This window comes from Convolutriloba macropyga, chromosome 5 (assembly GCF_964194025.1).
Source record: "Convolutriloba macropyga chromosome 5, txConMacr16.3, whole genome shotgun sequence".
NCBI classification, from domain to species: Eukaryota; Metazoa; Xenacoelomorpha; order Acoela; family Convolutidae; genus Convolutriloba; species Convolutriloba macropyga.
This window is the reverse complement of record NC_134472.1, coordinates 51,778,291-51,802,068: the sequence shown is the minus strand read 5'-3', so window position 1 is coordinate 51,802,068 and position 23,778 is coordinate 51,778,291. Positions and strand designations below refer to the sequence as shown.

The following is a 23,778-nucleotide window of genomic DNA, read 5'->3' as shown; positions in this document are numbered from 1 at the left end:
TTAAAAAAATATTGATATATTTTTGAATTTCGGTTCATTGATCGTTCTCTTTGTTGACTTGTAACCTGGTCTCATTCAGAAAACTTTCGGTCTGCTTTATAGTTAGGAGAAATTAAATTTGAGTAGTTAGGGTTTTATTTGACTGCATTTTGACGTTGTTACTATGTGCTTTTAAGTTTAGATATTCAGTTTTTGCCGTGAAGATTGTTTTTGCTAAATTTTTTGGTTGTTTTTTGTCTCGTTGTCTCTTTAAGGTCAGATCTAATTGGCGTTGTAATAAGGCATGACATTATGTAATCCAATTAGTAGATAGGTTGTGAAACGATTGTTTTAAACTCAAAAATCTATTTTGGTTTTTACTTCATTTGGTTGACAATTAAGTCAAAAATGTAGATGAGCTCGGGTCGGAACATCTTGTGCGAACGCACATTAACGAGCCGCCTTGTTTTCATTGATGACTGGTCGCATTGGCTCTCCAATTGGCATGTTTACATTTGTGTAACATTTCAATTCGAATCTAAAGTTTGTTATAATTTTGTCACTATTAGTTTTAAAAAAACTAACTTTTTAATTTTGCAATTTTGGGGTCATTTTGGTTCATCTATCAGTTATTCTCGTCAATGAGTGATTCTATTGGCTGCCTGATGATTATCAACTGAAACAGTTCCAATTGTGTCATTATTTTAGGTTCTTAACTTTGATGGTTTTTTGTTGACTTGTCTCGTTGTATCAACAATTACTGGTCTCATTGGATGCTTGAGGAAGAATGTTTTCATCATTTAAAATTTTCAATTCGCATCTTACGTTAACACCGCTCTCACATCACTTGCTCTAAAAATATTGTTTTTGATTGAGTTTTTCCTTTTTTTGACATTCTGTTTGTCAAATTAAGGCGGCGTGTTCATTGGCGTCAATTCCCTAGACGAACTCCGACTCTTATCTTGCAAGATCTTGCAGGATTCTCGCAAATGACGCTTATCTTGTAAGATTTACCTATTGTTTTTTTTCGAAAATATTGGTGCACAAAAAGACAGATTTTTAGTTTTATCCAATGTTTTACGTTTATCTATTTCGTTTTGGTCTCTTGATCTCTGAGTCAACAGCTGACGTTGACTTTCTAATGAAATAAGATTGAATCTATTTACTGATGCGGTTCGTAGCTATTGGTTATTTACTTTGAAACAGTTCTTTTCAGGAAACTATCGGCCAACTATTGATTTTGGTTGCCTTTTGGTTTTGCTTTTGAAAGACTAATGGTCTTTCAAGCCATGAAAGCTAATTTTGGCAATCTTCCAGTTACATTTGCGCTGTAACAGTAACATCACTCTACTGATTATGTCAATACCCCGACAAAGAATCAAATTCAGCTACTTTTTCGCCAAGCTGATTTGAACGAACTTTATCAAAATAAAAGTATAAAATAAAAGAAACATGTGATTCATAGTTAATGTTTTCTAAAAACTTTATAATTATCTTTTTTGAACTTGTAATATTCGTTTTATTTTATTATTTCCAATTTTATATCGAAGGAAGAGAGGTCATGCGTTGATTTTTTTTAAAAACAGACTTCTACAGTCATTCTCGAAGCAACTAGGCAGTAAAGGTATTACACAGATGTTCGTCATCAACCCCATGAATTTTTCATTTTTCCGGTTTTTTAAACTTAATTGAGATGAAAATCGATGCGGAGTAGGTTTTAATTTATCAATTTTTTATTGTTGTTACGACCCCTCTTTTAATTTCACATTAATTCTAGATTGTAAAGTGATTGTTAAATATAAATATTTAACCAAACTTTTGTTATGGTTATGAAATTTTGAATTTACATTTTACAGATTGGAAAAAATTAGGCTATGGTTAGTGTCTCTGAACCAGGCTACTAATATTGTGACATCGATATCAATTTTCTGCCGGGCGTTGTTAACATGTATTTTTTGGATTTTAGTAAATTAATCTTTTTCTGGCTAATGCGTCATGGTTGGCAAATTGTTTCCGGTGGTGCAATGATTTCTGAAAATTGATTTTATTTATGAATGGCACGATAGGTAGGAGAACAGATCTGACAGTGAAGTCAACATTCAGATCTAGTTTCCTCCGATTTGCACAAGTAATGAATTGAAATCATCTCAATAATAGTTAATCAAATTTGGTATCAATTTTGTGCTCACTTTGATAATAAATTAAGCAACTGAACTATTACTTTACAAATTCCAACCCTTACTTTATTCATTCGAGTTCACCATCTTTTGAAGATATTTCCTTCAGAAAAAAAATTGAATGTTTTGAACATCAGATTCACATTTAATCATTGCAGCCCCGATCTTACTTCAAGTAATTTTTGTGTTAGATGACAGGCAGTAAAGGTATTACACAGATGTTCGTCATCAACCCCATGAATTTTTCGATTTTCCGGTTTTTTGAACTTAATTTATATGAAAATCGATGCGGAGAGTAGGTTTTAATTTATCAATTTTTCATTGTTGTTCCGACCCCTCTTGAGGGGGGAACTATATACTAAAATGGGTTTTTTTGTTCAGACAATTTAGCCCGATCGATATATCCATCGTAGAGAGTTGTGAGTGGTATCATTAAAAAGCCCGTCCAGCGTAGAATATGAAATTGAAGATTTTTTGTTTGAATTTCATTCATATTTTCCGGAATATCTGCCTAAATTTTTGTCAATTTCGCTGAATTATGAAAAAATTGTTAACAACAGTGATTTTCATATTTTCATATTCTTTTTAACAACAAACCAGTATTGTTGACTCTTTTGATATAAATTTTTGTCAAAAATTATTGCTAAATACTTCAAAATTCAGTCTTTTTCTTCAAAAATTGTCCGAAACAAGCTTCTTTAGTCCACTCTGCTTAAATTTGCCAGAAGCACACACACACACAAAAAAACAACGAACACATTTTTTTAAGACTGAAATTAGCTAGTGTTACTTGCACTTCCTTTGACACTATTCTCAAAATTAAAATTTTGCCATTTTTTGCTAAGTTTACTCCATGATTATCAAAAACGCATCATTTTTTGAAATCCTTTAACTAACAAATTATCTAGATCTATAGCTTTTGAAACAATTGAGTGATCTTTTGTGACAAACAACAATAGCAAGGCTCGTTTTGGTCCAATCTTGGACTGTTACAATCTAAAAATAAATCGGATTGTAATCAGTCGGACTTTTAAAAAAAATGACTTTTTCTGGTTAATTAAAAAACAGAACAATTCAAATCAAAGCGCATTGTTGATTGGTCCAATTCGTTTTCTAGGCAATTCCGAATTAAGGTATTTAGTTTCTTTACTCGGAAACTTTTGGTTGTTTTTGATTTTTAAATAAACCATGGCTTATTGAATTGTATCTATTTTTCTTCTAAATTGGTCAACTTGCAGCTTAGTGCCAGCAAAGAAAGAATGCATCTTCTTCCATTTCTTTCTACTGATTCGAAATTTAATGTTTTTGCAGTTTTAAGCGTTAACTCTGGTTTTGTGGCTTTGATATTACTACATTTCACGTTTTTTTAAATCTTTTGCGATTCGCCCATTTTTCATGTTTTTTCTCGTTTTGTTACATTAGCACAATATTGACAGTTTGCAAATCACATTATCAGCAAAAAAAGAATACTTGAACAAATAAAAATCTTTAAAGGCGTCGATTGTGGTCTTATCGGCTTTGACGCCCATTTCTCGAAGAATTTAAATAAATTTTTTACATTTGTCTTCAACTGTTGTTTTAAATTTGTTGTTTTAATCGGACAAAATTTCCTGGATAATGAAGGTTCTCATTGGCTTTATATAGACGAATGAGTGAGCCCATTTCTGTCTTGAGTAGATAGCTGATGGCTTTAATGACTTTGAAAACAGTTGTTTAAAAAAACAGTTCAACTCCGGTTTTTCGTTCGTTTTTCATCTGTTTCTTACCTAGCCTCGTTAACTATAGGTCACACATGCCATATTGTAATTGAGGGAAGATGTAATTGTACCAATTCTAAGGCTTTTAAATAACTCTATATGAATTAACTGGCTTCGACGCGGGTTTTTTTGCAAAAATATGTAAACTAATTTTTGATTTTTGTTCTTTTTTTTTCTATTAAGACTTATGCTCGTTGGACTCATAGAGGACGCATAACACTTTATTGGCGATCCTGGAAGACTGATTTTAACATTTTTTGGGGGAAAATATTGCTTTGCGGCTTCGACACCGTTTTCTCGCTAGTTTTATTTGAATTTTTTTTGTTGTCTCTATTCGTTGTTCTTTTTGTAACCGCATAAAAATTTGAATACTGACAGGTCTTAGTGCCCTCCTATAGAGGCGTATGGGACCATTTTTTTAATTGGTATCTAATGGATTTCATTACTTTGAAATTAATTGTATTTAAAAATATGAACCAGTTTTTTAACTTTGCTGTTTTCTTTGTTTTTTTTGTCCTATTGTTACCGAGCTTTATTATGGAGTGGTCTCATATCTTTTCTAGTGAATTACAGGCAATTGTTATTGTTGTTTGATTTTATTTTTCGTCTTCACTTGCTTTCTTAATAAGGGCTGATCTCATCAATCTAATGCGGACTTTTCTACTCCACTGAGTTATTTGCGTTGGAAGCAATCTTTTTGTTCATACATATTTTTTTTGAAAGATACATGAATTCTTGGGGGTTTTCCGTTGTTTCCTTTTTCAGTAGACATTTATACCAAAAAATACGAATGAGCGGGGTCGGAACTTTATGTGCGAACGCACATTAACGAGCCTCCTTGTTGATTATAATTGGAGGGACTGAAAAGTTATGTGAGAACGCTGACTACCAGTTCTCCTTGTTTCAAATTAATTTTCTTACTGGTATTTTAAGGACCAAACTTTTCATAGGTTTTAAAGTGATTGTTAAATATAAATATTTAACCAAACTTTTGTTATGGTTATGAAATTTTGAATTTACTAAAAAACCAGATAGATTTCATTGAATTGCCGTAGACAACCAACCGAACTAATTTGATCTGAAAATAATCTTTTTCTGGCTGATGCGTCATGGTTGGCAAATTGTTTCCGGTGGTGCAATGATTTCTGAAAATTGATTGCATTTATGAATGGCACGATAGGGAGGAGAACAGATCTGACAGTGCAGTCAACATTCAGTTCTAGCTTCCTCCGATTTGCAAAAGTAATGAATTGAAATCATCTCAATAATAGTTAATCAAATTTGGTATCAATTTTGTGCTCACTTTGATAATAAAATAAGTAACTGAACTCTTACTTTACAAATTCCAACCCTTATTTTATTTATTCGCCATCTTTCGAAGTGATTTCCTTCAGAAGAAAATTCAATGTCTTGAACATCAGATTCATATTTAATCACTGCAGCCCCCATCTTACTTCAAGTAATTTTTGTTCTAGATGTTCACAGTCTGGGCCTCCTCTGGCATTGTGGGCATTCCCCTTGGCGTGCTCTATGAGTACAAAGAGATACCAGTTGAGTACAGAAAGGGTGCAGAGCCAGTATACGGGTGCACATTCAGAGGGTACGATCATTGTTTTCTTCGCGATAGACCGGGGGGCAGTAACAAACTTGGCAAACAGTTCCTATAAACCAAAAAGCAATCCGAGTGAACTGAAACTTGGTACATCTTGATAAGAAACATACTAAATCTTGGTAAATCTTGCCAAGATCTTGCCATGGTACTTATCAAGAAAACATCAAGATATGTAGGAACTTGCAACTTTTGTCAAGAAACAAGATTTTGGCAAGATTTCCAAGAAAGATTAACCATGACATGGCAAGCTATATCAAGAATAAAAAATTCAATAGCACCCAAAAACAAGATGTAGCAGGAAATCATAAGATTAAGCAATAATTATCAAGAAATTGCAAGAATTATCAAGAATTATCTAGAATATCGGAAAATACTGCTCCCGTTAGTTTATTAACCAACAAATGAGCCGCTTTTTTTCCAGTATGATAAAAGTGGATGCTTGCTTGATATGTACATAGTACACACCTTATACAGGACCGCCACCGTGAAGGTCCCCACTAAGGTCCCAAAAATCTAAACATTTGTAACATGACATAAGACAAAAAACAAGCGTTGAAAAAACAAGACAGCAAAAAAAACAACACTCGGCAAACTGAATACATACAAAGCAACTACAGCATTTAAGCATCTAACATCAAATACGAAACCAAAAAAAGTCAGCTTTAAAACCAAAAATTTTCATAACACCATTTTTTTCAAAAACACTAATTCTGACAGTTTAGGCTCATCGGCACTCTTTTTGCAATTGATAGTAACAATTGAAACCCCAAAATGGATATGACTTGTGATTATTTCTCGTTAATTTCACTACTAATTTCTAATTGTCACGCAATGCTAATTCTCACTACATCGAGTCATAGCTAATTTTTAGTCTGAATTGTCTGGTCATGGCCGATTTTTCTATGGATTCCCGGTTTCATATTTCCACCACCTCACTTTGGGTTGCTTAGAAAAAAATTTTCTATGTTTCAGGATTTATCAACTTCGTATCAAATTACGCCAAGAAAGTTTCTTGAGATGTCTTGATAAGATCTTGTCGAGATCTTATCAAGGTGTTCCAAGAATTGTTTGTCTATCAAGATCTTGGCAAGATGTTTCAAGTTTTGCACGAGTTGACCAGATCTTGCATGACAGATCTTGTATCAAATTCCGTTTCACTTGGATGGCGCCTATTTTGCAGGATTTTCCCTATTTTTGCAACACCTCAAACTTCTCTCAGCTTGCAGCAGTCTTGACTTAGCACTTGATTCTACTCAATGAGGAATTTTGGTCAAGTATTTCGACTCGACGAGCAGTTATGACAATTTAATTCTATGGCGACCTAAGGGGCGTTATCGTTCTCTGTTTTATTTTTTTGGTTAATGAAGCATATATTTGAGCAAGTATTAGATCTTACAGAGGAAAAATTAAACCATTTTCGCTGTTAGGCATATTCATTAAAAGATTTGCAGCGTTCTTTAAATCATTTACAGCTTATGGAATCAATAGGCTGATTAGTGGTTGTAGCTAATCACCCTATCTTAATAATCATATTTTAATTTTTCAGCCCTTAGAAGGACAATCCGACCTGTTTTTGCTGACCGCAAGCTACAAGTTGACCAAAAAATGTGTAAAAATCCATTGTGAATTTTGAAAATATGTACTTTAAAAATAAAAACGACAATGAGCTTGCGACTAAAAAACCAGATAGATTTCATTGAATTGCCGTAGACAACCAACCGAACTAATTTGATCTGAACTAATTTGATTTCAGTTTGTTTGTATTCATTTGTTTCTATTGTAATTGCTTTTTCTTCGAAACATTTGAGCAATTTGAAAAACTTTTCTCTCGGTTTGGATCTGTTGAAGTTTTCCGTTTAACTAACCTTAATTGCAGTGAGGCTCAGTTATGTGCGTTCGAAAAAAAATCAAAAACAGTTATTTGCGTTGGAAGCAATCTTTTTGTTCATACATATTTTTTTTGAAAGATACATGAATTCTTGGGGGTTTTCCGTTGTTTCCTTTTTCAGTAGACATTTATACCAAAAAATACGAATGAGCGGGGTCGGAACTTTATGTGCGAACGCACATTAACGAGCCTCCTTGTTGATTATAATTGGAGGGACTGAAAAGTTATGTGAGAACGCTGACTACCAGTTCTCCTTGTTTCAAATTAATTTTCTTACTGGTATTTTAAGGACCAAACTTTTCATAGGTTTTAAAGTGATTGTTAAATATAAATATTTAACCAAACTTTTGTTATGGTTATGAAATTTTGAATTTACTAAAAAACCAGATAGATTTCATTGAATTGCCGTAGACAACCAACCGAACTAATTTGATCTGAACTAATTTGATTTCAGTTTGTTTGTATTCATTTGTTTCTATTGTAATTGCTTTTTCTTCGAAACATTTGAGCAATTTGAAAAACTTTTCTCTCGGTTTGGATCTGTTGAAGTTTTCCGTTTAATTACGCTTAATTGCAGTGAGGCTCAGTTATGTGCGTTCGAAAAAAAATTCAAAAAATCTCGAATATTGATCAAAAATAATTGGTGTATGAATAAAAAGTTCCTTCCATCTCAAATCATTTAGAAACCTCAATAGTGCTAAATTAGTGGTCCGATGATAGCTGCCATTATTAACACTGCAAGACAAGACCCACAAAAACATCTAATAAAAACAGCAAATATTGACATCTAAAGACAACGAACGACTCTTTCATGAGACTAGGCAACAAGTAGACAAAAAAGATCAAAAACAGCAGAAAAAAATTTCTAATAACGAAAACCATTAGGTATAAATTGCTATCATTAAATAGGTTTATGTTCATTCAAATTACCATTATATGACACTGATACCCGTTATTATAAAGAGTTTGTCGTATGTCCAGAAAAACAAACATATTCCGACAAAAATTTCATTATAAAATTGCAAGAAAAAGATTTTGAAGCCGCTGATGATCTAATCTATTCCAAATAAATATGACGAAATCAATTGCGCTTTCATTGAGAACCAAAAAATGAAATAAATGATCTCTCAAAAATGAGACCGAGTATCTAGATTTGAAAAAAGTACAAAAAATAAAAAGTTTAAAAGCACATTTTCTCGAAAACATATAATTTCAAAAAACTAAAAAATTTTAATTTCAGAAAAACCTGTACCGAAGCCAATAAAACACTAGGCAGTGAACTAATGACCTCCGATGTGTTCAATGTGCCATTTTTAATACATTCAATTTGATATTTGACCTGTAATTAATGAAACTGCAAAATATATAGATCAAAAGAACAGCAAGCAAAATGCAAATTTAAAAAGTACATCTGTACTTAATTTTTTATAAAAACTAATTCCAAAGTCACGAAATTATTTAGCTATCAATTAAAATCAGTCAACAGATTCCTTTGTTCATCCGCAGAAATTTGCTTTGGCCTCCAATTATCCAGAACTCCTCTATCTCCTCTTCCAAATATCCAACTATCCTTCTACGACTACAAAAAGAAAGACAAATCAAGTTAAAAAATCCAATGAATTCTGCTAGATGATGTCAAAGCAGTTAAAACCTTAATATGGTCAGTGAAAAACTGATGTGTTCAATTGTACCTCTCTTTAAAACGCCAATGAAGTGAAATATTACCGGTCAATAATGTGAAAGGACAAAAGAAGAACCTCAAAGACAGGAGAAATTCCAAATTTCACAAGTTTTCTGTGAGAACTCGTAGTATCAAAGCAAAAGAACCGTAAATTGGAAGGCAAGCTACAAGTTTACCAAAAAACGTAAAAAAAATGGCGAAAATCAAGAATCTATTGAGTTTTTTGAAAATATGTATATTCAAAAGTCAAAACTACAATGAGCTTGCGACTGATAAACCAGATAGATTTCATTGAATCCCCGTAGACAACTAATCGGAATTGTCATTTTTACGCCTTGATCTATTGATTTCTAATAATTTTCCCTGTAATTAGCGTTAAAAATTTTAAAAAATTCGAAAATAAAAAAAATGTCGACAGATTAAAATAAGCATTTTTAGGGCCTTTAAAGAACAAAGATTTGATCAAAACTAGTCTCGCTAATGCCGTTCATTAATTAGAACAGGTAACTGTTCCAAAAATGAAAGATAAAGATAATTTGACCAAAAAAATCAATATATCGGAAAAAAAATATGCGTTCTGCATAATTATTGAGTTAAATTAGTCAAGAACAGGCCAAATTTTATGTCAACAACACTCTGAAAAGATGCACAAAAAAAACTTTGTTTCAGTAGTCTGAGTGTGATTTTAAATTTAAACAAAAACTATTAAATAAGCTTATTTCTTGTCATTTTTGATTAAAAAAGGCTGAATTTTGAAAAAACTTCAGCAAAGGTGTTGGACAAAAATTGAATCACACATTTCAACAAAACTCTTATGTTTTTTCAGCAAAAACCAGCAACACTGTTGTTTCAAAATTCAACATATTCTTTTAGCAAAATTGTCAAAAAAATGCGTAAAAATATGGAAAACGCGAACAATAAGAAAGCTTTAAAACTCTATAACTCCGTGGAGAAAACGCAATTCAAAAAAATTGTTAGTTATATAATGTAAACTGGACGCGCTTTCTTATGATACCACTCATAGACCTCTACGATAAATGCACCGATCGCCAAAATTGACTGAACAAAAAAACACATTTGATTATATAGCTCCTCCCCAACTAAAGTTGGTCGGAACAATAACCATTTTTGTAGAAGCATCAACTGGCGTTTTGTAAAAGAAAAAAAGAGAACAGAAAATTTGATTTAAATTTCCCGGGATGCAATTTTTTCCTTTTCTAAGATCTATTTCATTAACTTTTTTTCTGAGTTGTCTTGTTCGAAGCTCGAAGCTAGCAATTGAATCAGTTGGAACCCTATCATGAGCTTCAGTATTGCATTGGTTTCTGATGGAACAATGTTTTTTTTACGAAGAAAGTGTTCCCGTGTTTTGATTTTCTTGAGCTGATATACTTTGAATCGACTCAACAAAAGAGCGACATTAGCTCTCCTTTGATCTTAAATTAGGAGTTGATCAAGAAAAACCTGTCGATTTTATACAATTTGCAATTTTATAATAGTGCAAACGATGTGCAATTAAAGGAATATCATTATTTTAGTGAGAGATATTCGACAATTCAATTCTTTGTGACCAACATGCTGATATATGCGGCCGATTTTCTAATCCCAGCTGTCCTAGTCACCAAATACTACTGGGAGTTTTCAAAAGAAGTCAGGCGCAGGGCAGGAAATTCTAATGCCGGGGGTGGTGGGGGTTCAGGCCCTGTAACCAATGGCGCCGCTCAGCCCAATGGGGTAAATAACAAAAATCTTCACCCAGAACGCATCCGAAACCCAACACAATCAAGTTCAGGTGTTAAAGAGGCAGCCCAAGCAAATTCTCAAGAGGGTGAGTTATTTTAACCCAAAATATGGTCTAAATTTGGAACAAAAATAGCACAAAATGAATCAAAACTGGTTTATAAAAAAGGGGCTTTATAACACTCCATTCATTAATCTATTTTGAAATCGGACTTTTGGGTTCTTAATGGCTTCTAGAGGGTGTTGCTGCCAAAAATACAGCATAGTATTACACATTTTTCTTTTGGATTTTACCCTGTATAGATGGAAAATTACCCTTGGGAGAGGTGGGAGTAAAGATAAATGTGTCCCGTCGACGAACTGCAGCATGCGCACTTCACATTCAATTTACTACATGAATAAATAATTGTCCTCTCTGCCCGCTGTGCAGAAAGCACAAAGTGCAATTTCTGATCACGCGGTTGTTGTTCATGTTTGTTGAAACTTATGGCGAAAAAATGTAAAATGATACGTTGTGCATTACGTTGCAAAAGGTCCATTTTGCGTCAAATTTAGTCTTTCCTTGATTGTCTAATTGGGGTACATGACAATAACCAATACCGAAATACATAGTGTGCCAATATACATAATGCCATTATACCCAATTTATTCACTATGATCTTTTTGTTCTATAATCCGATTACAGCCTAGTACTCGGTATTACAAACATGTTTACTCATCATTAAAGTGATAATTTGATCCCATGTTCTGTTGTGATAGTCTCATATCAATTCCCACGGGCCACTGAAGCATTGCCATGGCCCACGCGTGATGGTCAAATGCAGTGGCTAAATATTATGTTTTATAATCGTTCTGGTAGTTTCAACTTTAGGATAAAGTTTTGGGTACAGCTAGGGTATTCTGTCACACTGGGTATATTGGCATTGGGTATTTTGTCCTGACACCTGTTAAGAGCAATCGTGGACAACTGTAAATTTGCTAGAGCTGATATAAATTTTGCAACATCATGTGTTGAGTGGGTGATTAAGACTGAAAATTGCGAATGTGAAAGTGCGAATGTGTTTTTCTGGTGTGCCATTAGACCTCTGTCAAAGTGTAGAGTAATACATGCAGACTGCCTGTGAAAAGACTCCCGTGAGACCAATTTGCACAATAATTACCCATTTAATGGGATCATATTCAGCATTTTTATCTACGTTGAAAAGGGGTCCATTTGTTTCATAGGTGCTTGTCACGCTTTTGCACATCAAAATAGCGGTATGTCAGTATTATACAATTTTTTAATAAAAAACACATTGGTAACATACAATTGCCGTTAACATGCAATTGTTCAGATAAATTTCATGTTGCATTCTAGAAATACGCGAAAAATAAAAAATCTATGGTCCTTCTTTTCCAGTTAACCCCGCGACACGGTAACGGGGAGCTCCAAGATTGTACCCCCGCCCCCCATCCGTAAAGTTAATAACAGGGTCGAAATGGCACATTAAAGTATATCGGAAACGATTTACCGAAATGAGTTTGATTACCTCTTAATTGCCTTGTTCCTCATGTGGCTACGATTTCACATACGTGTTACATACGAGAAATGATGTAAGTTCCCTTATATGGTAAAAAGTGCTCAAGGGCGGCAATAATGAAAACATATGCAAAAAGGGATTTGAAATGCAATCTCCCATGCATTAATCAAGGAAGGAGAATCCACAATGTGCGTTGGCACATAATGTTAAAATCCGTCAAATGATAAACGCAGCATAAGAACTGAAACTTAGAAGTTACCAGCGAAGTTATCGGCATAGAATGTAAACATAATCAAGCCCCTGCTTTATGGGCTGGATGTCTAATAACTGGATAGTATTTTGAAGGCAAAGTTCCTCCAAAATTTATAAATTGGGATAAATGCGAAAATGATGAGTTGTAAAAAATTCAACCTTGAATTGTCCTCTGCTACCAAATCGCTGAACAAAACCATCCCAACAAGCATGTCCTTAAACAAAAACTTAACCAGTAGAGCAACCGTAGAGCAGTACACTATACTTTTTTGTTTTGTATCAGGAGGTCCCGGGTTCCCTCCCCGGCTTCCGCCTTTTTTTAGAGAGCCGTAGTATCACGCTTTAGCTTTTGATTGGTTGATAAAAATAGAAAATGTAAAAATATTACACGCAGTAAAATTGTTTAATTTAAGTTCTTACCACTACCACACCTCCATTCAGTCGCTTGTATTAAGCACTCCTATTAACTTAGAAATTAACTTAGCAGAAATCAGAACGTACCCCGCACTTCGTACCCCGCACTTGGAAAAATTTAGCAAAATACTGAATAAAACCCGTACTAGGAGGATAATAACTCAATAGCGAAACCTTCTTGAATAAGGGAATGCCACACTTGGCTATGACTGTGTTTTCAAGCTTTGAGAAGACCTTTGAGGAGAAGTTTTTGAAAATCGGTTCTTCCTCCTCTTCGAAAATAGGTGAAAATCTTACGACATATTCGTTGAGATTGGTAAAATATAAAGAAAGGTGGGGTGGCATCAAATTTTATGTAACTGTTTCCAAACGAAACTAGAAAAAATTATATCCACCAATTATGTTGATTTAATGACGTTAATTATGCAACAAAAACGTTCAAGAAAAATAGAATTAAATTTTTATCTCCAGTGTTTCCAAAAAAAAATTTCTAAAGTTAAAAGTGAACTCTATCTAATTCCCAAACAATTTTTGATGAACATTTGGTGTAGAGTAAGAAATAGTATTCCAATGAGAGCAGAAATTATAGGCGAAAGAGAAGCATGTACTTCAACAATATCACATAATATAATCCAAAAGGAGAAAAAAAGAAAAAAATCAGGTTTCTCGTTGAGCAATTCTTTAGATACGTGACGAATATAATATTCTCATTTAACTAACCGTCATCAGTAACTCAATTACTTCATTTAGTTGGATGGAACAAGCCCCGCTTGGCGGTTTTTTTAATCAATGAGCAGACCACTCATTTCACATTCTTCTTGACCAATATCAACAATTGTTGGCCCTTAGTTGTTGTTCTTGGAACACCAATTTTTACTGATCTCAATTAAGAAAGAACCTTTTCTGGATCCTGAAGCGCGAAAGCAGTTAGGTATTAATTGATTTTGAAGGAACTCATTTCCAATTCAAACGGAAGCTTCCAGAACCTTCGTTTTCAAATAAACCAGCAATTTTTTTGTTTCCTAGTTAAGCATCAAACAATTCTCAGTTTGCTTCGTTTTGTATTTAAACTTTTTGACGGTTAGAAAATAATAGGAAACTAGGTTTGGTTATCATTAATTTCAATTATGGTTTCGATTTCACCTGTCTTAATTATCAGAAAGCGGATCTGAGAAAACTTTAAAATAAAACTAAAGACCTCAAATTATAAACAAAAACAAGTACAGAACTGAACTCACAACTGGTGATATGCTTTCTATATAGCCCATTTCTAAACATTGCTTGTTTTGAAAGAAAGGGTATTTTTAACATCCTATTTTCTGTTGTCTTTTTAGCTGATTTTTTATTATCATGAAGACGTCATCAATTATTTGGGGATAGTAATTAACTTTGAAAGTAATGGGATAATGGATTTTTTCTGTTTGTGCCCCCCCCCAGCTTAGTGGGTGCATATTATATGGGTGCATATTTGCCAAGACGCACGTACACACATGCCATATTTTTACATAGTGAATTACTGCGTATTGACAGGTTCACTGAAAAAACGAAAAAGATCCGGAAAATTTTTAAATGATCTCATAATAGTGTCAGAAGTCAGTCACAGATCAAGCTAAGTCGTTTATGATCAAAATACTAATTATACAAACCAAACCAACTTGAAGCTCATTGCTAATGAGTGGGAACAAATGAAGAACCCCAATAAAATAACATATATGACTTTCAAACTAACTTACCCTACTTTGTTGTGAGTCATCTAACCTGCTATGCATACAACTTTCTCAGTACAATGTGAACACTTGAATTAAGCTAGCACTCTACAGTCTCACGCATTGAAAACTCAATGTTTAACATGAAATTTCTCCAATTTTCGGCATGTGTTCGGAAATTATACTATGGTGATCCTGCCACCGGTGATTGTGTCAAAAAATAACAAGCTAACCTACCAGATACGTATCCCAATTTCAAAAGGGGCAAGTGATCTCCGGATAATCTTGACAGTGAAAATACCGAACGGTAAACGTTATTTGACACCCCCTAGTTTTTGACGCACTACCTCTCCAACTTTTTCTCCAACAAAATATTTTGAAAACAAATGTTACACCATTGTTGCCCTACACTAGTGGTCTTTTCTACCTATGAAATTCAAAAAATACGAAATGGTAACTGGCCAGATACCCCCAATGTAAAATTGACGAACTCCATACAAGTTTCATTGTTACAATAAAGCTGTCTCAGAATCTGATTTAATTTCAAATTTGTTCAAGAATGATTGAGTCAAACATTATAGAGAGAAAAAATGTGAATAAAACTTGATTTCGTGACACTTTTCTTTATCTTTTGAATTTTAGATGAAATTTGTCAATTTTACATTGGGGGTATCTGTCAAGTTATGGTAGACTAATTATTTGATTTTCATAGGTAGACAAGACCACTAGCCAATAGGATCAATGGTTTAATAAAATTTTCGAATCTTTATCACAAGTTGGAGAAACGATATGCTTAAAAAATTGAATTTTTACTTCGTAAGACTAGGGGGTGATAATTTTTCTTTAACCTTCAGTTGTCAAAACTCCATAAAATTTGTTATATTGTGTTTCACAGTGTGTTATTCAGGAATATTTACAGGAAACTAGAATAAAATTTTGAATACACGACAAACTTTTTCCACTTTTTTCTTACTGTGTAGATTTGATTTTTTTAATACATTTTTCGTAATTTTACAGAAAAAAAAACATTTTTCCAAGATATGCTTGGATGGGGAAATCATGGTTGAAATCATTTCTAAGTTCAGTCGATTCTCAGAAAATTTTCTTGCGATCAGCCTTGTGCCCACAAATCACCATGGTGCCCACGCAATTGAGTATTTGCCTTTAATTTGTTCCCAGAAACCCTCACAATCGCGTCTTCAAAATTTCGTCATCATCAACCCAAACAATCGGATTGAACGGAAGAAATGAGCATTGTCCCCACTCATTGGGTGACAAGCAAATTCGCGCACAGCAATAACTGGGCAACTAAAATTGGGAGAGCCAAGACTGTAAATTAACCATTGTGGGGCTGAGGGTGTTGTCGCAGGAATGAATCTCATAACAGGGGATCTCTGGCGATCAGCATTGTGGCTGAAACTCTCATTAAAGTCACAGAGACTCCTTGAGATAACCGATTGTAGGCAATTGATAAACCAGCTGGTTGAAAGTTTCGGTTATCGGCAAGCAAGGCTCTACGTTTCAAAGTTTTTCGAACCAAATCTGAGAAGCCCCCGAAAGATTCAAACGCGAGTAGTACAAACTGGATACCTATTTCGGCACATTTTTGAGCATATTGTTCATATTTCCTATCTCCAGCATTTGTCAGAGCAAAACCACACCTCCTCGCCGCATCTTAAATTAGACTGGGCTGCAGTGTGGAAGTTATGGTTACGTCTAATGCAGATGGTTGTCCCGCTGACCAGCTGGGCAAGTATATGTCTCCTGGCCTTGAGTTATTATCTGGAATCAAGTTTTTCAGTTCGCAGACGGGTGATAAGTTTGCGGTCGAGCAAGCAGCAAATATTCTATCCCTCACTCTATCGTGCCGTGATATCATATCCCCCGAACATGACAGCTTAAAGCGTGATTACCCAGCTTGTCCAGTCTGCCGTTTTGACAGTAAGGGCATTTTTGTTCCTCAATGTATAACGGAACACCAATCCGATACTTCAATGCGGCTCTGAATTCATTTGGCTCAAGGTGAAGGCCCTGATCAGGGATTGGAGGTGCGGAAAGCCAGGCACCAGATTGAGGCAACGTTACTGAAAGCAAACGAGCTTTCTCCCGATTTGAAATCTGATTACCAAGAAGGTCAGAAAAAGCAGCATCGTCAAGTGCCTCCTGGATCTTGTGTTGTGTATATTGGCTAATTTCTAGATTCTGCAGTTCTTCCACTGTTTCTTTGAAAATTTGGTTGTCTGTAATTTTCTCACCGGTTATTTGTTCAACTAAAGCGTCTGCCTGTGATACTGACCCAACAAACGCCGCTTTCAATTGGCCAACCGCTTGTCTAATACCGACGCCAGTTTTGTTTATTGGTAGACAAGCCTGCTTCCAAGCGCTGTCACTTATAACGGTGCCTAACATATTCTCAAATGCTGTTCTCTGAAGATTGTCAAAATCCTGCAAAATAACAGAGGATTCTTCAGATGGAGTGTTACATCGCAGGGAATATATCATCTTTGGGGCACCAAGACAGCTTCGAAGAATTCCAAGCGCGCAATGTGGGTCGTCTAGATACGAGGTAGTTTTTCGAGTAGTTTTTTTTATTTTGTTGACTCTTTTTCTCAAAGATGCAGCAACAAAGCTGGGATTGCCGAGGGCAGCGCCCAAGACCTCAAGTCCTTCTTTGCTATCTTTTTACTCTGTTGTATATAGCGTACAGATCAACGGGTGACCAAAGCTCACATTTTTCTATTCTGAGCTCTAAACCGCATCCTTCACCCAAATTTGTCAACAAATTCAAAGCTGTGCAAAGTTGATGGTGAGTACCAGCAAGTATGCCATCATCCAAATACCAATTATGCTGTACTAGATTTGATATCTTTGTTTCAATTTCCTTAATGATTGGCCACAGAGCTAGAGAAAACAAAAGCGGCCACAAAGGATCCCTATTTGAACTCCCGATTGGCTACTTAAGTATGTGTTGTTAAAATGCAAATGACTGTGTTGTGAGTAGCAAAATGTCGCAAAAGGGGCAACACTAGGTAAGAATTTTGCGGCTGCTTCCAAAACCTTGCTTCTTTTTACCGAATTGAAGGCATTTTTGAAATCAATCTACAATATTCCGGAGTTTTTTGATTTTTGCAGTTTTTCAAAGGAAACTCTTATTGCGTGTACTATCCCCTCAGCACCACCCTTGACTGCTACTCCCAATTGTTTTGTGTTAATTAGATCAGCAGCTTCTGAATTCGCTTCACGAGCTATGCATTTAGCAATAAGACGTCGAATGACTTCACCAACAGCGATAGGACGAACCCCACCTTTGAACTTTTTCAATGCAGTTAGTGTTGCACTACATAGTATAGGAGCAACGAATTCGGGAAGCTGACCCCTGCTGGCCAAGTTGACGAATTTCATTACACTAGTGATTGCTCGCTTTGACTGATCAGGGGCACCACAGTTTACTGCATGCAGCAGATGCTCGGGATACATTTTTGACGGCCCAGCTGCAGTAAATTTGGAGAACGACTCGATTTGGGAGAATACTGATGCCTCGTCAAATTGAAATGCGTTCGTGTTAGCATCTTGATCAAATTGGAGATCAGGTTGCTTTTCCTTAGGGTGGAGCTTTTTAAGTTCATTCAACGTTGCAGCATTGTCAGGTGCGACGCCGTCAGAAGACAGAACTTTCGCTGCCCTCCCAAACTGCCCCTGCAGGCAAAGAGATTTCGCGCGGCTTGCTAAAGCGTCTATTGACTCATTGCTAGTTTTATTTGACTGCTTCATTGAGGCCGCCTCATACCACAGTGCAGCATAATTACCTGATTTCCATCCCTCAAGTCTGCTCAACAACTGTTTCTCTTGCTGCTGCTTGTGTTTCTTGCCGCCACGATTAGACGCGCGTAGAGCACATTTGCTAAATGCAAAGAACTTTTTCCAGTTCTCTAACGGTTGCGCGTGTGAAATGCCGGTAAATAAGCCCTCAGTTTTGCACGCGGTAGGAAAAGTAAACTTGCAATTTGCAAAATTACAAATTGCCTGTTGTTGAGGTGCATTTTAGCTACAATTCCAATATCCATTGCTCTTGGAATTTTTAAGTTGACTAAAAATCGATAAAATGTAACTTGGTCCTAAGTTTTTGGAACATTATACGAGTAATCACTGCAAAAAGTTACTAAGTTTTCTTTAGGAAGCAAGAAGTTCATTCCAAGCGGAAATCTGCCCGCTATTCAATTGAAATCCCAGAGTCAGTTTACATCTCTATTGAAAAAATGGCAAAGGGAATGAAGACAATATACATAACAAAAATTATAAGCTTTCTATTTTGACGATAAACTGATAACTGATAAAAACAGATATCTGTTGGAAAAACTTTGTGCATAACAATTGAGTAGAACATTTTCCATGTGAAATTATCCGGTGAGACCAAATGAGTGTTATAATTTGGGAAAATTATGCCAATTGTGAATTTGTGGAAATTATGATATCCCGGGTTGACCCCATAAATTAAAAAGTTTAAAAAAATAAAACTTCATATTATGGCGTCTATGCAAAGTTGTATTCACAGAACTTTCATAAAAGGGAGTTCAATGAAATAAAATTTTTATTAAAATTTATAATACATCATGAAAAGGAGGGTAAAATATTTTTCAAAAAACTAAACTAAAAAAATTGAAAAATTGAGTTTTAAGCGACCAGAGAATTATGGAAATGGTGTAGTCATAGAAAATCATAGAAAAAGAACAAATTTTGAAAAAAGTAAAGAACTTTTTTTCCAATGAAAAAATCATTGAATGCTCTCAAATGTTCAATGCAAAACCGTCGCATCAAGTGGAATTGCAACTAGCAAACAACATTAAAAAAGTTACGGTCATATAACTTCATAGAACAGTTTTTGTTCAATGTTTTCCGTAAAAGACCTAATTTCTTCCTTAAAAAGAAATGTTTTCTTGGTTTTCAATATTTTGGTGAGAAAACAGACCACTTTTGAAGCACATTTCGTGTTTTTGAACTGATATTGAACAAACACTCTTCTTATAAGGAACTGAAAGCAATTTTTCACTGTTTTGTCTTTCGATGTTACTCCTTCTCATAATATCAATATTTGGCACCATATAAAACATTTTAACTGTGGTTGGTCTCTCAGGTTCATGTGCTCGGTTGTAAAACTAAAGATTAGCGCAAATGGTGTGGGAAATTAAACATTCGATGGAACATCGTTTTAGTTTTCTCCCAAAAAAACTTTGGCGTATATCGGACACCCACAATTTTGGTTAATATAGATAATTCTTTCTTGAAAAGACCAATTGCAACTGCCAATGAGTTTTTTTGAGGAATCAAACTTCTTCGAAGCGCATATTGTATCTTTCAGCTGATGTCAAGCAAAGTTTCACCTTATCAAGAACGGAACCAACCTATCTCAATGTTTTGGCATTCGAAATTTTTCTATGTAAGGTTATCAATTTTTGCAGCATCTAAAACGCTTTATCTACGGTCCTCCTTTCAAGTTCACGTCCAAGAGTGTAGAACTAGCAAATAGTGCGGAAATGTTAATTTTTTGATTGTTTGTGTAAAATTTAGTCCCATTTATTTACTACTAAATCTAGACTGCTCAAAGTGATATAAAAAGCGTGCGCTAGGCTAACTGAGACCTTCTGAGTCAATCAGTTGTTCAATGTTACACATACTGTTTCGACAGTGCCTTCTATCCATAAGGATTGTAAGGCAGCAGGTTTCTTTTTATTTGGCGTCTTATTTAAACTTTGGGGGTTAAAATGTTTTTTTAATCGATTTTTTTGTTCCATCCCTGTGTGCCCTTACAGGGATCTTCTCCCATGTGCTGTATTTTAATTTTGCTTTATTTATTTTCTTTTATGATGTGCTATAATATTCCTTGCCTATCCGGGATTGTAGTTTTCGGCTATATGTACATATATATATATATATATATATATATATATATATATATATCTTGGAAAAAAGAGCCTCCATTGTAGTTTAAGAAGGTCATGAGGACTCACAAAAGAACCAAGACTCTTTAAATGCCTCCTCTGTTGTTATGGAGAAGTAGAAACCATAGAAGTTCCATATTATAGAAAAGTTGTAGTCATGAAACTTCCATTTATGGTAAAGTTTTAGTCATAAAACTTTCATTTATGGCAAAGTTATAGTTTTGCCAATCTTTTAAAACTTTTTTGATTTATGAAGTCACATATAATGAAAGTTCTATGATTAAAACTTTTGGTCAACCCGGGATTACCTTCTCTTCCGTTAACTTGGTCAACCACTCTGAACGTGGCACATAACAAGATTAATAAGAACGATATTTAGGAATTTTCGCTTCAAAATCAGAAAACTCAAACAAGCTTTCACCTGGTATGTCTTCAAGAGTTGGATTGACTCACCATTAACTTTAAAATTTTAAGAAAATAAAAATTGCTTCAAACCCCTTTTTTTGTCAAATTCTGCTCGTAAAAAATGTCGGTTGGATCCTCTGATTGGAAATTTTCTATAAAGGTTTTTGAAAGTGTTTGATTTGGGTGTTTACACAATCATAGCGATTACAAATTGTCTGCCTCTTAGACATCATGTTTTTGTAAATTGATTGACATGATTGTTAATGTAAATGTGTGCATTCAGAATTCAAGTGTTTTGGTATATGATCATGCCATTTTTTAAGAAAAAATTGCGGTATGAATTCAAATGTTTTATGGTCAAGTTAAATATATTTCAAATGGGATTGAGACTATTCTTTATTGGGAAAAACTCGAATGTTCTAACAGAGGTTTTTGCCGTAAGTAATTGTGTCATATCTCAAAATCTTACTAGCAAAAAAATTTATCGATTCCCAGTTGATTCGGTGAACAGACAAAACAGCCCCGGACAAAACAGTCCCGAATAGCGAAATATTCCCAGACAAAACAGTCCCAGACAAAATAGTCCCAAGAAAACAGACAAAACAGTCCCAGACAAAATGTAGAAATAGTGGTGTAGAACAGTGTGTAAACAAATAGTGGTGTAGAAAAACAGTGGCTTAAAATTTGTTGAACTATATATTTTTACTTCGTAGAAATATAGGGTGCTAATCCATTTTTGATTTTTAGTACGGATTTCACCTCATGAAAATTTGGTTGATTTACTTTAAAAAACGTTTCCCCTCGAGAGTCTGTGTTTACTTTAGGTGACCGAAATCAAGCTAACTCCACTGGTCAATTCCTGTCATCATCATCGTCAAATGAACATTCCATTGAGCATTCTCATCACCTGACCCCAACTAAAAACAGTGCGAGGACCGAGTCAACATCCAGTCACAATAATGGCACTCATTGCACATTCAAAAACGGAGCTATCAACTCGAGTCGGAACAACATCAACACAAACAATGACAATATCAATATCGGTAACAATAACAATGCTAACAATAATAATACAAGTGGTAGTAGCCACAACTCTTCAAGCTTGGCGCACAAGTTTCTGCAACTCTATGCTAGTGTAGTTAGCATTAGCTGTTGGGTATGCTTCACCCCGTTTTACAACCTGAAATTCATCCAGAGCGTTGACAGCGTTACCGGGTTCCACATCCTTCTCTGGATCAGACCAACCGGAGTTGGAACCTACATCGAACGGACATGCACTGCTTTAACCCACTTGAACTCTATCATAAACCCAATCTTGTTCATTGGACTGAAACTTTACATGAAATGGAGCAGAAACCAACGAGTGCAAAGCGCCAATCAGAAGACTTCAGTTCCGTTGCAACAGAAGAAATTGAGTTCGACATCCAGGCGTAAAAAGAGCAGCGGTCTACCTTTGAATGATCAAAATGCAAATATGGACAGTGCAGCTCTTCTGCGTGAAGAAACCAACGCAATGTCACCCTTCACTTCAGTGAATGAAGTCATTAACAGCGTTCATGTTCAGTCAGAGCAAACTGAAACCTAATGTTCAAACTAACACAATTGGTTCCCGAGTCGAATTTTTGAGCCCTGAATGATATAAGTGCGGGGCTGGGCTGCAATCGAAGAAGATTTTAGGAATTTTCCTATTACAACAGACCCCTCGCCCTCCCCGCAGCAGCCCATGCAGACCATTAAGACGTTAGAGCTTTGAGCTGCATTTTCCCAAAGAGACCTTGCCACTGCAGCCCCACTATTATCTATGATATCATTTCAAACCTTTAGACCCCCCCCCCCCCAATTTTGCAACAAAATGGGAGAATTGAAGAGGAAAATTCGACCCGGGTCATATGTTCTAACATTTTTTTCGAAGTAATTGGTGCCACACTTTGACCTGTTCTAGACCATGATTGCGACATACTGGCTATTTGTCGACCTGTTTAGCTCTATATCAATGCGAGAATCGAGACCGGCAGGTCGAGTGTATTTTGTATGATAACCCGGGTAACCACTGGTAACCGGGGGTATATCATCGATATATTCTGCAGCTGTTGTTGGCAACCATTCGACAGTTATGGCAAATATCTTAATATAACCAAGATACTGCAGCAGGTACATAACCTATTATCACAACTACCAGAACACCAAATCATAAACAATTGTCTGTGCACACTCTCAACAAGCTAATATATCATGAAGCGGTTTATCCACAACATTTTAAATCCATCCGTCTGTGCAATATAATCACGCTCCTTTCTTCGTTCTTTCTCCGAGCCCCTTGTAAATTTTTGCAGATTAATGTTTAGATTAGATAAAATGTATTTTGCGGTGTGTAACCTACACTTCATTTTTCAAACCAAATATTAAAGCAACAAATGAATGCATGAGCATATTTTAGTTAGAAATATTTAATTTACTGTTTCAATTTTTTTTCTCCTAAAAGACATGTAGTTAATCCTCATCGTTCAATTCATTGGTAAAAAATGAATTGGCTGTCATTGGTAAAAAATCGTTGAAAAACACTACTTGCAAAGAACGGCAGCAAAGCTGAATCCATTAAAGCTAGCTTCCCTAAAACTAACTAACAACTGTGGAAGCCAACCGCCGCGCCTTCGTTTGAGAGCAATCCGTCCGATACTCGTCGGCAACGTTTAAAATATAGACATTGAGCT

The 23,778-nt window shown here is 35.2% G+C and overlaps 1 protein-coding gene across 1 annotated transcript in view; it reads left to right on the top strand.

The window, feature by feature from the left end:
• The window catches only part of LOC142340083 (uncharacterized), an 86,352-nt gene extending 63,477 nt beyond the window's left edge, over positions 1-22,875 (top strand). Inside the window, exons 3-5 of the mRNA XM_075390497.1 lie at positions 5,389-5,513; positions 10,633-10,922; positions 21,892-22,875. Of these exons, the coding sequence (XP_075246612.1) occupies positions 5,389-5,513; positions 10,633-10,922; positions 21,892-22,652 (1,176 nt within the window). The 3' untranslated portion in view covers positions 22,653-22,875. The remainder of the gene's footprint in view (positions 1-5,388; positions 5,514-10,632; positions 10,923-21,891) is intronic.
• Positions 22,876-23,778: the final 903 nt, after the last annotated feature.